Genomic DNA, 14,664 nt, shown 5'->3' with positions numbered 1-14,664 from the left:
GGGCAGAATTCACCATGACATGGATGACAAGAACGTCCAAAGCCACTGCTCTTTATTTTTACTTCACTGTTGCCATAGATCGTTCATACTAATATTATTATCCCTATTTTTAGTGTCATAATTTTGTGAGCTCCCTCTTTCCTCACATCCTATGTGTGTTTACTGCTGGAGCCCTGAATATCCATCAAGGTAAATGAAGGGATTACCCTAATTTCTGGACTATAAAATGCTTTCACAGGCTTTGAACACTGTGGCTAAATCAACGATGCAGCTAATTTATTAAATTTTTTTGGGCTAACCATCTTCATGCCGCCAAAACATTTAGCCTCGTCACATCGGACCGATGAAATTACCATGAAATTCTGAGGCTGTTCAATTCCAACACTGAACAAGACGACTTTAATGATTTTAGCGCGCAGGAGGAGGATGAAGATAGCGATCAGCTGAAGTGGGACAAAGTAGGGATGGAAAATAGATGGATGGATGGATGGACTTTTCCTTGTGTTATTTATTATTAATCTTTTTCTTCAGCCGTGTTACAGGCACTGTTCTGATTAAAAAAAAATTAAAAATTTCCAGCACGTATTTGTGGATGTTACCGGTATACATTAATTACAAAGTTTAAAAAATGTTTCTGTGTAAACATATCATGTTACAACGGCCTATAGACCTGTGCGTTCTATATTTGTACACATTTGCCTATATATGCACACATATTTATTTGTTTTTTTTAGCCGGTGTGGCTTATTTTTCTGGTGCGCTCAATAGTTTGGAAATTACGGTAGTCCGGTGTCTGCACAAGTAGGAACTCAATTGTCTCCCTTCAATTGGATTTCAGTATTTACAACTATTAACAATTCATTCATTAATTTATTCATTCATTCATTCATGATCTGTCCAGCCTATCCTTGAGAAGCATGGTTCACCCCAAGCCAAATCCGCTGACTAGCGTGCCTAATATTTAAGCAATTGTCTGATTATAAAATGTCAGTTGCATAGTATAAGTACCTGTTAGACCAGGGGTTGGCAATTATTTAAGCTGGCGGGCCACATTTCTTTTTTCATTTTTATGCACGGGCCAACTAAGTAGCTTGCAAATTCAACAAAATGAAAAATTTAATTGAAATGGTTAAATGTTTTTGAATTGTATTTCAACATTAAAATCATCAATGATCATATAAATGTACCTACATGATTTTGTATGTAATCATCCATACAAACTAAACCAAAGGAAAAAATAAGGAGTTTCTAAATTCGATATTGATTGAAGACACTTAAAATATTCAAAGAAAATAGTTTGGCTGCAAAATGCCCAGGTCTGTGTTAGACAATCCAATCCGGATAATGTAATATAATGAAATATAGGTTTTGTGGTGATTAATGAGGATTCTAAACCCAAGTCTAGTTCTTTATTTGCTCACTTTGCTCTCAGTGACCTGCGGGTCAATAACTGCATGAACGCTTACTCGTGCTATACTCACTTTGATAAAACAACAGAAAGCTCCGCTTGCTCATTCCAACATGCCAATCCTTCACCTCACTTAACCTCACCTCCCCATTGTATCATTTTCTTTTTAATTTGGTTTTGATTTTTTTTTACATTTTATAACTAGAAACATGTGCAGTCAAAGTATATGAATCACATTCACATGGAAACCAGAGTTTGAGAAAGTGTTGGTGCTAAAATTCCAATATAGGAGGTTTTTTAGGTGTTTTTTTCTGCACGGCAGAAAGTGGACAGTGCAGTAGAGGTAATTTGATTATGAATATTATAAGTTAAAAAATGTTGTACAGAAAGTATTGGGGAAAAAAAATTGAAAATAAAAAATTAAAAATGAACACATGCAAAATGAAAGAAAAAAAACTAGGCGCAGACAATAGCTGCTTACAGTAGCAACAGGAGGAATGCTACCAATATATCTAAAAAGACTTGGAAAAGACTTGTGGAAAACTCATTTCACCCCCATTTCACGTCCAAAGGCTGCTTTCTTTTCAGTCTCAGACTGAGATTTCCTTTTTTGTCGGAGCTCATCTATTGGTGGGCAATTGTGTAACGTCACCGTAGAGACACAGAGACTAGCAATAATATTATACGTTAATAACCCTAACCCTGATATTGCCATAAGGCCAAGACCAGGAAAAGACCGATATGCTCAGATTACCACCTTATAGTAGATGATCGCGATGACAGAAGCACATCGCACCTCCAGTGAAAATTTCCATCAAATTTTCATTCTGCGAATGTGAAAAGCTCAAAATATACCGTATTTTCACAATGATGTTGCAAATTTATGGATTTTTTTGGGCTGATGAGCTTCATACCAGCAAAACAATCAGCCTCATCACACCAATGGACAAATGAAATCGCGCTTCATTCACACGCGCCCATCATGGAAAACACACGAAGACATGCATATGATGCAGGTTTCAAGTTAAAGGCGATCGACCTGGCCGTCAAAGAACGAAATAGAGCTGCTGAAAGGTGAGAGGTTGGAAAAACTGACTGAATGCGAAAAAGCCGACAGAGGGTAAAAAAAGTAGATAGCCTGGATGGTGTGGAAGACTGGATCTTTGACAAAATTGAAGGAGAAAGACTAAGATAGCCATCAGCTTGAGTTGGACAAAGCAGGGATAGAAAGATAAGCATTTCCAGTGCATATTTGTGGATGTTACCAATATGTATTTCATTAAAAGCTGTGCATGCGTACATAAATATATGTACACACAGATTTATTTATCCTCAGCCGGTGCGGCTTATATTCAGATGAGCTCAATAGTCCGGAGAATACGGTAAGCCTGACATAAATGCATGAATGAATATCTTTCGGGAGCAGAGCTGGGTGGCTCGCTGGCCTTCCTGAGCCTTTTTGGGTCAGCGCCCCCTCCACCCCCAACTTTAGGAAGTGTTTACGTGATCCACAGTGACCAGCGTTCTCGTCACTGTTGACAGATACATCACATGACGCGGTGAACATTAACTTTAAACCCGCTTTAGCTTTTCGCCTCGTCCCGAGATTATCAGCCATATGCGCTTCACAAGTCGCTCGCTATCAATTGTTTTATGACGGGGGGAGTTCGTACCGATGGGGGAGAATGTGAAGACGGCAAAAACTGATTTTAAGAATAAATGTAATCTGGAAAATAAGGGTCGTGTTTGCTTGTGACGCACGTTCACCGGTTGTAGGTCGAACCGAGGCAAGCGTCCATTTTTGAACAAAGAGTACTCTTCCTGCGCGAGGTCACACACACTCACCTAAACACACACACACACACGCGGCTGGACTACTCATCCCAGGAGCTCTAAGGAGAGAAGGCTTATCTGCTTTGCTTGTCTCTTGCATGTAGGCGAGAATCATGGGCCGCAGCACGACTTCTCTCCAGCTGTGGCTTTTCGTCCTGGCCGTGTGCCGGGCCTTTTTGGTGCTGAGCCGACCGACCGGTGAGTGTCTCATTTTCCTATCTGAATGTCGCAGATCCAGAACTGCACTTTTTTTTTTTTTATACCCCACAATCAACATTCTCACCTGGCCGCTTCCTGCGTTCTTATCTTTGCCGTGCAGGCAAAGACCGAGATAGATACGTTGAATAATTATTTTTTTAAGGATTTATTTTCCCCCGGTGGCCCGATTCGCCCCCTTGCACAGCAGCTCCTAACCACACTTTATTGTTGTCTTAGTCCTTTTAATTGTCGCTTTTATTTACATTTCTTCTTATTGTTGTTGTCGCGCTGCTCTGACGAACAAATTTCGCCTATCAATAAAGTATTTCTCGACTATTGAGCGCACCTGAATATAAGTCAGGTAAAAATTAATACATTTATGTGTACATACAGTATATAGGCTGCACTTGTCTATAAGCCGCAAGTGTCCACATGTGATATTTACACAGAAACACTTTTAATTAATAAGTACTGGTAACATCCACTAATACATACTGGAAACTGAAAAAGATTAATAATAAATAAAACAAGAAAAAAATCCACCCATTTTCTATCCCCGCTTTGTCCTGTTCCAGATGATCCCGATATCCGTCTTCCCCCTGCGCACTAAAACCATTAAAGTCGTCTCATTCAATGTCGGAATTCAACAATCTCAGAATTTCACTGTAATTTCATTGGTCCGATGTGACGAGGCTAAATGTTTTTGGCGGCATGAAGGCCAAAAAAAAAAGTCAATGAATCAGCCGCATTATTGTTTAAGCCGCAGTGTTCAAAGTGTGTGAAAAAAGATAACAGCTTATTGTCCAGAAATTACGGTATCCTCACTACGTTTATCCCCACCGCCTTCACCGTCAACACCTCCATATTTAAAAAAAAGCAGAATCCTGTTGTTTCTTTGTCAGAAAACCACCTGCGAAACATGGATTGCTTCATCCACGCTGTGCAGCAGGTGGAAGAGGCCAACCCCAGCCTGTCCCCCCTGGCTCTGGCCCGGGCCCTCCGGAGGACGGCGGGCCACGACGACCCCATGACTATACATTTCTTGGGCGCGTCGTACAACCTCAGCGACGCAGAGCGTCTGGAGTCGCAGATCCTCAACGTGTCGTCCTTCAGCTTTTTTGACAAGGCCCTGCACCACATCGTGACAGATTACGGCGAGGAGCGAGGGGTGGTTCTCACCCCGGACGGCACCACGGTGGCCCTGGCGCCCCTGATGCGCGGGATCGAATCCGGATTGAAAGCCAAGGCTGAGAAGACGCCCCCCGCCGGGATTTTCCCCCTCACTTTAGGCCGGACGCTGGGTTTGTCCTTCCTCAGCCTGCAGGATTTCCCTCCGTCCAGCCGCCTGGGACCCAACGGCTGCTGGGACAGCGTGGACCGGCCCAGGATGTTCAAACTCTCCAGGCCCGCCACTCTTGCAACCGATGCGGTCATCAACGGCGGTATGGACGGAGTCATACTGGGCTTCGATATCAGCAATCTGAATGCGTCCGAGGAGCCGCCGGCCCTGAGCCAGATCTTGAAAGGATATTACTGTTTCAAGCTGCACGAGGGCCGCGGCCTGGATTCGGTCACCGGCCACATCAGCCCCCGGCGACGGGAGATCTCCAGGTCCGTCCTCGAGTCTATGGATCTTCACCGGCAAGTGATGGAAACACTGAAGTTGGTGTGGAAGCTGGAGAAGACGGAGTGGATCGCCCTGGATACCGGCATCAAAAAGGCAGTAGAGAACGGCTTGCAGGCATTCATGCACAAGTACTGGGGTGAGCAGAACACCTTTATTATTTTTATTAATAATGATTATTTATAATAATAATAATAAAATACAAATTATTATTCATTCATAATCATAATAGTAATGATTATTGATACATAATAATCAGAATTTATAATCATAATAATTATTGTTTTTATTATATTACACTTGTAATAATAACTTAAACTAAAAATAATATTTTAATTTAAGGGATTGTAACCAGTGATGCGATGGTCACTGCTTGTCTGTTAGCTATTGTCTCTCTACTTATATTTATATTAATATTTATTGATGCTATAACTGTTGCGCTGCTCTGACAAAAGAATTTTCCCCATGTGGATCAATAAAGTTTATCTTTTCTTATCTTAATATGTTAGCCATTCCATGATAAGTTTACGATACTTGTACAGACGAGCTAGTGGACCTGAGCCATTTGGACCCGTTTCCCCGCAGTAAAGGAAACACCAGGAGCCACATAACCCTTTTAAGATTTAAAATGAATTTACACGGCATATGAGATTTTGTTTTTTTGCCTTTATGCTATGTATGTAGCAAAATATGTGTCGCATTTTTTTTTATCGGCTTTCTCTGCAGGTTTTAAAACAGCTGCAGAGAAAACAAGATTAGATTTGCGCATGCAACAATACTTTGAGCCCCGAAAAAAGATATTGGGTTGAAGGTTACTTTTAAGCAAAATACCCAATGTCTATTTTTGTAATTATGAAAAAGAGTCGGACTTAAATTATCCACCGGCAGCAAACCAAAAATATTTTACCACGTTTTATTTAGATGAGACAAGATTTCCATAATCTTCAAATTCAAAATAACATTTAAAAATGAACAAACTAAAATAAAATACATTTTAATTAAATTCACATTCATTATTTTCAAAAGCCACCGTGACCTTCATCAGAGCTGCAGGTTGGCGACCCCCTGAACCAGACTAACGAGAAAACTAGCTATAGCTCCATATTTGTAGTTTAATAATTGTCGGGAGTTGTGGCTCCATTGGCAGAGCGGGCGTCCCGCCACTCAGAAAATTTGCGGTTTCTTTCCCAGCTCCTCCTCGACACCGAAAACCCGCCAGTTGCTCCTGACACCTTGGTTAGCTGCCTAGCACGGCGACAAACCGTTCACCACCGACACTTTTCAGCACATTTTTTTTGAGAAGACCTAAAGCCTTGTTTCTTCTCGCCGCCTTGCATGTCGTCTCTGTCCCCGCAGACTGTCCTCAGATCATCCCTCGCTGTCAGTGGGGGGCCAAAGCCCACCGAGGCACCCCGATCCCGCTGTCCCTGCCCCTTCGATTCCTCTACGTCCACCACACCTACGAGCCGTCGTCGCCTTGCCTGTCCTTTCAGAACTGCTCCATCAACATGAGGGCCATGCAGCGTTTCCATCAGGAGGACCGTGGCTGGAGCGACATCGGATACAGGTAAGACTCAGAGAGACAGAAGGACGGACATCACACTTATGCACTTGAAAAGGATCCGATCGTCAAGTTACAATCGTGAGCAACAGTGACATCTGCTGGTGGAGGTTGTTTCTGACAGACTCGGATCCCATCTGTCCAAGGTAATGGTCGGACACGAGATGGTTGGATGTTTCTGTGTGCGCGCGGGTGCGTTTTTACGTTCAATGTAAAAACGGCCGATGCCCTTTTTTTACGTTCAATGTCGAACGCGTGTATCTGTCAGTCACTCTGCTGCTGACGTAAGACTGGCAAACCAGAAGCCATTTGGAGAAACTTCTCCGGCTGCTCCATTCTGGAGTCCATCTAACCCTGCCTTCGTGCCCTCTTTCCCTCCATCCGTAAACCTCTCTAGGCTTCCTCCAACCTTCCACCCAGACCTTCACCATCCTTCCACGTCCATCATGTGCTTGATGGACTCGGTCCTATCCGTCCACCTCACATCGTCATGTCTTGTTTGCTGTCTTTTCGTCTGTGTATTTTCTCTAAAACCACCCGGAGATGTTTCCACCACCCGCCGCACAATAACATCCTTGTTTTTGTCCCAAGCTTCGTGGTCGGCTCCGACGGCTACGTGTATGAAGGTAGAGGTTGGAACTACCTGGGCACGCACACCAGGGGACACAACCACGTCGGCTACGGCGTCTCCATCATCGGCGACTACACCGCCGCGCCGCCGTCTGGCCACGCCATGGACCTTTTGCGCCACCGTCTCGTCCGCTGCGCGGTGGACGCCGGGAGGCTCGTGGCCAACTTCACCATCCACGGCCACCGGCAGGTCGTGAACTACACCTCGTGCCCTGGGGACGCCTTCTTTTCGGAAATAAGAAGTTGGGAGCACTTTCGGGACTGACCGGACCTCTGAACTGGCGTTCGAGGATCGAACTCTGCCACCCGACCTTCTGATTCTCGCGTAAAGTTAGATGTTTCCATGGCGACCCGGCAAGCCAATCGCGTCTCCGTTCAGGAATCGGTGAGAAACTAATTCCGAAAGAGGTTTCAAGTACGTAAACGTAAATAAAACACGATTCCAATCATCCAGTTTGTCTCTGTGACTACGTACATTTGGAGAAGAAAACATTTTGCACCCCCCACTCTCCGCACCAACTTTAAATTGTATCATTTGTCTATAAAATTGTTATATGTACATCTCCGCATAACATTGTATCCTTATTAACATTAAAAAAGAGGAAAAAGAAAGAAATATAGATCAACTTGCAGCAAAGAACTTTATTGAGTAATTTTATATAATTACCTTTGTTTTATGTCTTTAACTGAAAAAGATTTTAAGTGCATCAATTTGCCTGAAATTTCAAATAATTAAATCCTTATTTAAGATAACAATTTTTGACCGATGGAACCATTTGATACAGAAAATAAAATTGAATAACATAAATAAATAATAATAGTAAATACAAATTGATCAGCAATATTTGCTGTGAAAAGAATAACTTTATTAACATTGTTTATGTCTGTAACAGAAAAGGTTTAAAATGCATCAATATGCCTTAAATTAAAACATATTATATCCTTATTTAAACTATAAACATTTTTTGGCAGAAATAAATATAAAATAAAAAATAATAAAATAAAATCAATAAATGATTAAGAAATAGTTACAATAAATACATTTGATCAGTTGCCTTTACTGATCGACTTTCATAAAGGGATAATCATTGGCAATATTTGCCATGTTTTCGCTGAAAATACTCGAGCGGTTTATCAGCGCAATAGGAGTGTAATGTCTTTAAGTGATTTATTTGGCTTCATGCTGTCCGCTGTCAACATTTTTAGACACAGTAAACAAAATAAATTCAGTAAAATTCTGATTATACGTTTATTTTCTCAATGTAGTTTTGTGCACCTTGCACAACTGTCTGGACGTCTGTGATTCTAGCAGCCTCGCCTTTTCAGAGGCTGCTGGACATCAGCTCGCTTTTCAGAGAGAAATTCATGTTGTAACTTTTACGAATCGCCTGAAAAAAACAAGCTCTCTCAGACTGGCTCCTGTATTTCAACTGACAAGTGCCAGATTTTGATTGGCGTGCGATTTAACATCATTTGCTTGGATGTAAAGTCTAAATAAACACACCAAACAAAACCAAAAAAAAACACTTTATCTTTATTTGTCGGGTTGTGGAGTCACTTTTGCTAATGAGCGGCACGGCAGGGGGTTTTTCACCGTCATCTCATGAACTACAGTCGTGTAAGAAAGACAGGAATCAGTCATAAATACACACATAAACAAAAATAAAAAGAGTTCTTGTTGGACGCTGCAGGTCAGCGACATGCGCAGGGGATCTCCCGGTGCCGCTGCAGGTCGGGGCGGGGGCAGCGAGGAGGCCGGGGTTCCTTATGCTTGCGGCTGTGTGTGATGAGGTTGGAACTCTGGGTGAACGCCTTGCCGCAGATCTGACACACATGGGGCTTCTCTCCTGCAGACATGGACGGCGGTAATCAAACGGACGCCGTTCTGCACACGGGTCAATCCCCCCGGAATCACTTCGCTCGCACATTCAATGGAACTGCATCCGCTTAGCAAATATGGCGCAGTCTTGCTTATTTAGCTATCCGTAATGGTGGCCATAGTGGTTAGCGCTTCCGCTTCACCGCAAGAAGGAGCCACGTTCAAATGACAAAGAACAGTATGTACCCATAATAAGTGAATGAGAGGGTGAACACTTGTATGACTAAATATGAGAGGGTGAATGGTTGTATGAGGCATGAATGATAGAGTGAATGGTTTCATGTCTCCATATAACACGTGAAAAGGAGATCGAATACTTGTATGTCTGTAAGACATGAATGAGGGTGAATAGTTGTCTCTGTTACGGTGAATGACAGGATGAATTGTTGTGTGTTTCTGATGAATGAATGAGAGAGTGAACGGTTTTATGTCTCTAATGGGGCATGAAAAGGAGGGTGAACTTGATTATTTATAAGATGAGTGAATAACAGGGTGAATGGTTGTGAGTCTATTTGAAAAGTGAAAGACAGGGAGCAGTTGTATGTCCATGATGTGTGAATGAATGGGTGAATGGTTATTTCTCTATTACCAGTGAATGAGATGGTGATTGTTGAACATCTAAACATGACGGGAATGAGAAGGTAAACAGCTTTATTTCTCGATGTGACTTGTGACAGAAAGGGTGAATGGTTTTATGTGAATGAGAGGGTGAATGGTTGCATGTTTATTGATATGTGAATGTAAGGGTGAATGGTTGAATTTCTACTTAACAAGTGAATGAGGGGGTGAATGTCTACATGTTATGTGTGAGTGAACAAGTGAATGTTTGTATGCCTGTGCGATCCAGCACCTCTGTGACTCTAGCGCAGAATAAGCCGCAGAAATAATGAACACATGAATGACTGTATAATTCCTTTCCGTGAATGAGAGCTTTGAGGACTCGGGGTGGAGCTGGGAGTGCAGCTCTGACGCCCTTTGCAGTGGTGATGGACAGGCTGACACATGAGGTTAGACAGGAGTCTCCGTGGATTATGATGTTTGCAGATGACACTGTGATCTATCGTGAGGGCAAGGAGCAGGTGGGAGAACATCTAGAGAGGTGAAAGTATGTTCAGGAGAGGAGAGGAATGAAGGTTAGCCTCAGCGAGACAGAAGGTGTGGGAAAGAGAGGCTACAGGGAATGAGGATCAAGAAGGTGGATGGTTTTAAGTCCTGAGGGTCATCAGTCCAGAGCCATGGAGGGGGTGGAGAGGAGATGGAGAAATGTATGCTAGCAGGTTGGAACAGGTGGAGAAAAGTGATACTGTGTGGAAGAGTGTCTGCAAGAATAAATGGAAAAATGTGCAAGACTGGGGAAAAGACAGAAGGTTTTTGGGGGGAGTTAGGATGATGGACAGGATCAGGAATGGGTCCATCAGAGGGGCAGTTAGATGTTCTGGAGATCATGGTTCAGACATGTGCAGAGGAGAGACAGTGAAGATCTGGGTAGAAGACTGCTGAGGTTGGAACTTCCAGGCAGGTGGACTTTAAATAGACCAGAGAGGAGGTTCATGGATGGAGTGAAGGACTTAAGATGGAGGGAGCTGATTGGCTGTGGTGAAGGGAGCGGAAAGGAAAAGAAGAAGACTTCGAAACCCTTCGAGCCTCACCGGTGTGTATGAAGGTGTGCTTCTTCATGTCCGACTTCTGATGGAATCGCTTGCCGCAGTACTCGCAGGGATACGGCCTGGTGTCGGAGTGGATGAGCAGGTGGGTGGAGAGCGTGGATGAGCGCTTGAAGGCCTTCCCGCACACCACGCAGGCAAAGGTCCTGTCCTGGAGATAGATGGTGTCGAAGAAGTTAGATTCATTTGCGCATTTGCCACTTCCTGGTCTGCAGCCAATCACGGTGGAGAGCCAAGGCACAGGCAGGGGAATTCAAAATCCCGTCCATTTAATTTTCTTCTTTTTTTTTTTAACCCTTAGCTGATGACAAACCAAAATTCAGCTCTTGGTCTTTTAGGCTGTTGTTCATCACTTTAGCCACTGGGTGTCGCCAATGAGTCAAATTTGTGTTATTCTACCAAGTGCAATCGGGGTCTCTTTCATTTCTCTGATGTATGCAGCTTGATCAGTAATTATTTAAGAAAATATATAAATCAGAGTTTCCTCTTTGGCATCTGATTTCACGAAATATTTGATGAATATTTATTATTTCATTCAACAAGCTATTTAGTCGACTTTACTTTTATTTAAGCCAATGCGGCTCCAAACAAAGGCCCCATTAGAGTTCCTGAATTGACAAGATGAATAAATGACACAATCCTGATATGGATGATGATGGTGAATGAATGAATGAATGAATTTAGATGAAATGCAGACCTTTCCACCATTCGGGGAGATCTCTACCTTCTCCTCGCTGGTCTTTGCAACAGCGGTTCTGTGATTATTGTACAAGTGAGTCTTCAGACTGGACAGGCGGTTGAACATCTGCCGGCAGAGGATGGGCAAAGGTTTACACGTCTTTGCATTTATGCCAAATAGATCTAGTATGTGTAGTCAAAGGAGCAAGGGTCTACTGTGTTGCAGAGGGGACACTTCTTCCTCGGAGTGTCATTTTCCCAGTAGCTGCTGCTCTGGTCTGGTGAGTGTGTGGAAACCCCTTTGAGGACCAGTGGCTGTGTGTCCGGACCCCGAGAGGCGGCCTGCAGCCGGGACTGCTCCACGCAGCTAAACGTGTCAGCGCAAATAACCTCTTGAGGTTAAAAAGAGACAAATACATTATCAAACTTCACATCTCCGCCACTGGAGAAGCAATGAAAATTCGGCTCTACTCACCGCAAGGTCTGCAACTCAGCGGTTGATGGTGCTGAATTCCCTCAGGAGGAGGAGGATGCTGGGTGGAGGCCATGGTGTGAATGTCTTGGGTTTGTGCTCGGGTGAAGGAGCCCCAGGAAGTCCTCTCCTCATCCTGGATGAAGGTCATCTTGAGCGCCGCAGGACTTTTCACCGACCGAAGATGGTGCAGCCCTCCTCGCTTCACCAGGAACGAGCGGGGCATCTCGCCGCATCCAAAGGTCTACGTCTCTTACATGGCCAGACACAGATAGCATTTTTGTCCCAGATGTAAGCGGATTGTCACCAGTTTCCATTATCATCACGGAAACCAAAGAGAGGTGAGAACCCCTGTGTGCGACGGAGCAACCGGAGTGTGTGAAGATGACTCATTCTCGAGCTCCATCAAAGCAAGAGAAGCGCTCAAACACTTTCGCAGCTCTGAGGGAAACCAAGGTTGCGGCCGAGCTGCTGTCTAAGGTAGCCATGTTTGCAGTGATACTTTGGATGGTAGCGATTGGTGGGAAAGTGATGCCAAACCCAAAATGCTGTCATATCGGCGAAAAAGACCTCCTGTTCCAGTTGAAGAGGGTGGAAGGATTTTGCATGCATGTATGCATGTATGTATGTATATGTGTGTGTGTATGCATACTTCTATGTATTTGTATATATAAATGATTGCTAGGAATGGTGTTAAGATGTCCTCTGGGATTTAAGGTCTTGAATGGGGTTGTGTGTGAATATATGCATATATATACTGCTCAAAAAAATAAAGGGAACACTTGAACAACACAATGTAACTCCAAGTCAATCACACTTCTGGGAAATCATAGTGTCCACTCAGGAAGCAACAGATTCATTTTCATTTGTTTTAAGGACATTACATCAAAGTTGGATCAGCCTGGGGTGTGTTTTTACACTTTAATTTTGAGTGTGATTCCTAATCCAGACCTCCATGGGTTAATACATTTGATTTCCATTGATCATTTTTGTGTGATTTTGTTGTCAGCACATTCAGCTGTGTAAAGAGCAAAGTATTTCATAAGAATATTTCATTCATTTAGATCTAGGATGTGTTTTTTAAGTGTTCCCTTTATTTTTTTGAGCAGTGTATATATATATATGTGCACATGTATGCACAAGTGAATGTACGTACTCGTGTGTGTGCATGCATTGTTTGTGTGTGTAAAGTATGTGTGTTTCTCTGTATGCATGTGTGTATATGTCTGTATAGGTGTGCATATACTGTATGTATGCACAAATAAATGTTGCGCATGTTGGTTGTTTGTATGTATGTATGTATGTATGCATATATACATGTATGGGTACGTGTGCGTGCATTTATGTATATGTGCATGTATGTATATGTATTCATGTGTCACATGTCCAGGTCGTCCACAGCCGATGGGACACACAATTACCCCACAATGGTTACAACCTTAACCATTTGGAATAGAATAAATTGACCGTAATCATCATCATCTGCCTCAACTTTACTCGCAAATCCCTTTGAAATCTACTTATGTTTAGCTCCTTTAACAAGCTCTCATTGCCAATGCTGGCGAACCACGATACCGTAGCAACCCTACCCTCATGGACCGCTCAGTTAATCTCCCGTCGCCATTGACTCATGAGATGGGTCAACTTTTGTAGCAAATTGAATTTTGTGCTTTATCAAATTCAAACACTCAATTATCGCTGTTTATGTTACTAACAATCTCTGGAAAAAAAAAGTGCAAATACTCACCAGCAAGTAAGTTCTGTCTTCTTATAACATTGCATGGAAATCCCAGCCTGATGAGTGTTATAACACTGTTATGGCAGAGCAACGAAATGGGAGCGAGCCATGTGTGACAAGGGTTTATGGAGAGACTGTTGCTTCTAAAGCACATTGTGGTGATCAGAGGTGTAAGAGAAAAAAAAAAGAATGAGGAAGTGTTTCAGGTTCCCATAAACATCACTTCCTCAGTAAGACAGACACTGAAAACATATGTCAGGTTGAATAAAAAAAATAAAAAAAATCTAAAAAGCGTTATTTGCAAACGATGGATCTGTTGCAGCATCGCAAGAATGTAGGTGAGCCAGATGCTTCCAGCGCTGGAGGAAGAAGTTAGGCAAAATTCTTCAGAAGATGTTGACACAGCTGTGTTGACACACCAGGATTACAAAATTGAGGTCAAATGTGTCTGCTGAATGAAGGGGGGGCCGGGTGGGGGTCAGAAATGAAAAGAACTAAATGAACCTAAAATCTATATATGTGCTAGAAATTAATGATTGCGGGTATAGGAAGAGCTAAATTTGCAACCCCTGTCCCCCCAAAAAATAAAATATTTATACAAACATATAAATATATGTATATACACACACACACACAACATATATATACACACACACACACATATATATATACATACACATGCATACACACACACACACACATATATATATATATATATACACACACATACATATATATTCGTTTATAGTGTCCATCGTACGCATATCCATTGTACAAAAGATATGTGTGTGTGTATATATATATATATATATATATATATATATACAGGACTGTCTCAGAAAATTTGAATATTGTGATAAAGTTCTTTATCTTCTGTAATGCAATTACAAAAACAAAAATGTCATACATTCTGGATTCATTACAAATCAACTGAAATATTGCAAGCCTTTTATTATTTTAATATTGCTGATCATGGCTT

The 14,664-nt window shown here is 42.4% G+C and overlaps 2 protein-coding genes across 3 annotated transcripts; one reads left to right on the top strand and one right to left on the bottom strand.

Moving 5' to 3' along the window:
* Positions 1-3,036: 3,036 nt before the first annotated feature.
* LOC147228869 (N-acetylmuramoyl-L-alanine amidase-like) lies at positions 3,037-7,703 on the top strand. The gene is made up of 4 exons (XM_086157172.1): positions 3,037-3,439; positions 4,342-5,202; positions 6,420-6,630; positions 7,216-7,703. The coding sequence occupies exons 1-4, from the start codon at positions 3,355-3,357 to the stop codon at positions 7,517-7,519; spliced, it is 1,461 nt and encodes a 486-aa protein (XP_086013298.1). The 5' UTR covers positions 3,037-3,354; the 3' UTR covers positions 7,520-7,703.
* Positions 7,280-13,806, bottom strand: LOC147228868 (uncharacterized). 2 transcript variants are annotated; one of them, XM_086157174.1, is made up of 6 exons: positions 13,695-13,806; positions 11,951-12,191; positions 11,692-11,867; positions 11,522-11,602; positions 10,783-10,948; positions 7,280-9,101 (listed from the first exon to the last, which is right to left on the bottom strand). In XM_086157174.1, exons 2-6 carry the CDS (start codon positions 12,171-12,173, stop codon positions 8,947-8,949), a joined length of 801 nt encoding a protein of 266 aa, XP_086013300.1. In that variant the 5' UTR covers positions 12,174-12,191; positions 13,695-13,806; the 3' UTR covers positions 7,280-8,946. The 2 variants fall into 2 exon arrangements, with proteins under 2 accessions (XP_086013300.1, XP_086013299.1); XM_086157173.1 differs by having other exon boundaries at positions 11,495-11,602; positions 11,951-12,199; positions 13,695-13,788.
* Between the last annotated feature and the right edge of the window lie 858 nt (positions 13,807-14,664).

This window comes from Fistularia commersonii, chromosome 12 (genome assembly GCF_037954325.1).
Source record: "Fistularia commersonii isolate RoL2024-O1a breed Wild chromosome 12, RoL_Fcom_v1.0, whole genome shotgun sequence".
Classification (NCBI taxonomy): Eukaryota; Metazoa; Chordata; class Actinopteri; order Syngnathiformes; family Fistulariidae; genus Fistularia; species Fistularia commersonii.
This window is presented reverse-complemented; position numbering and strand designations above follow the sequence as displayed.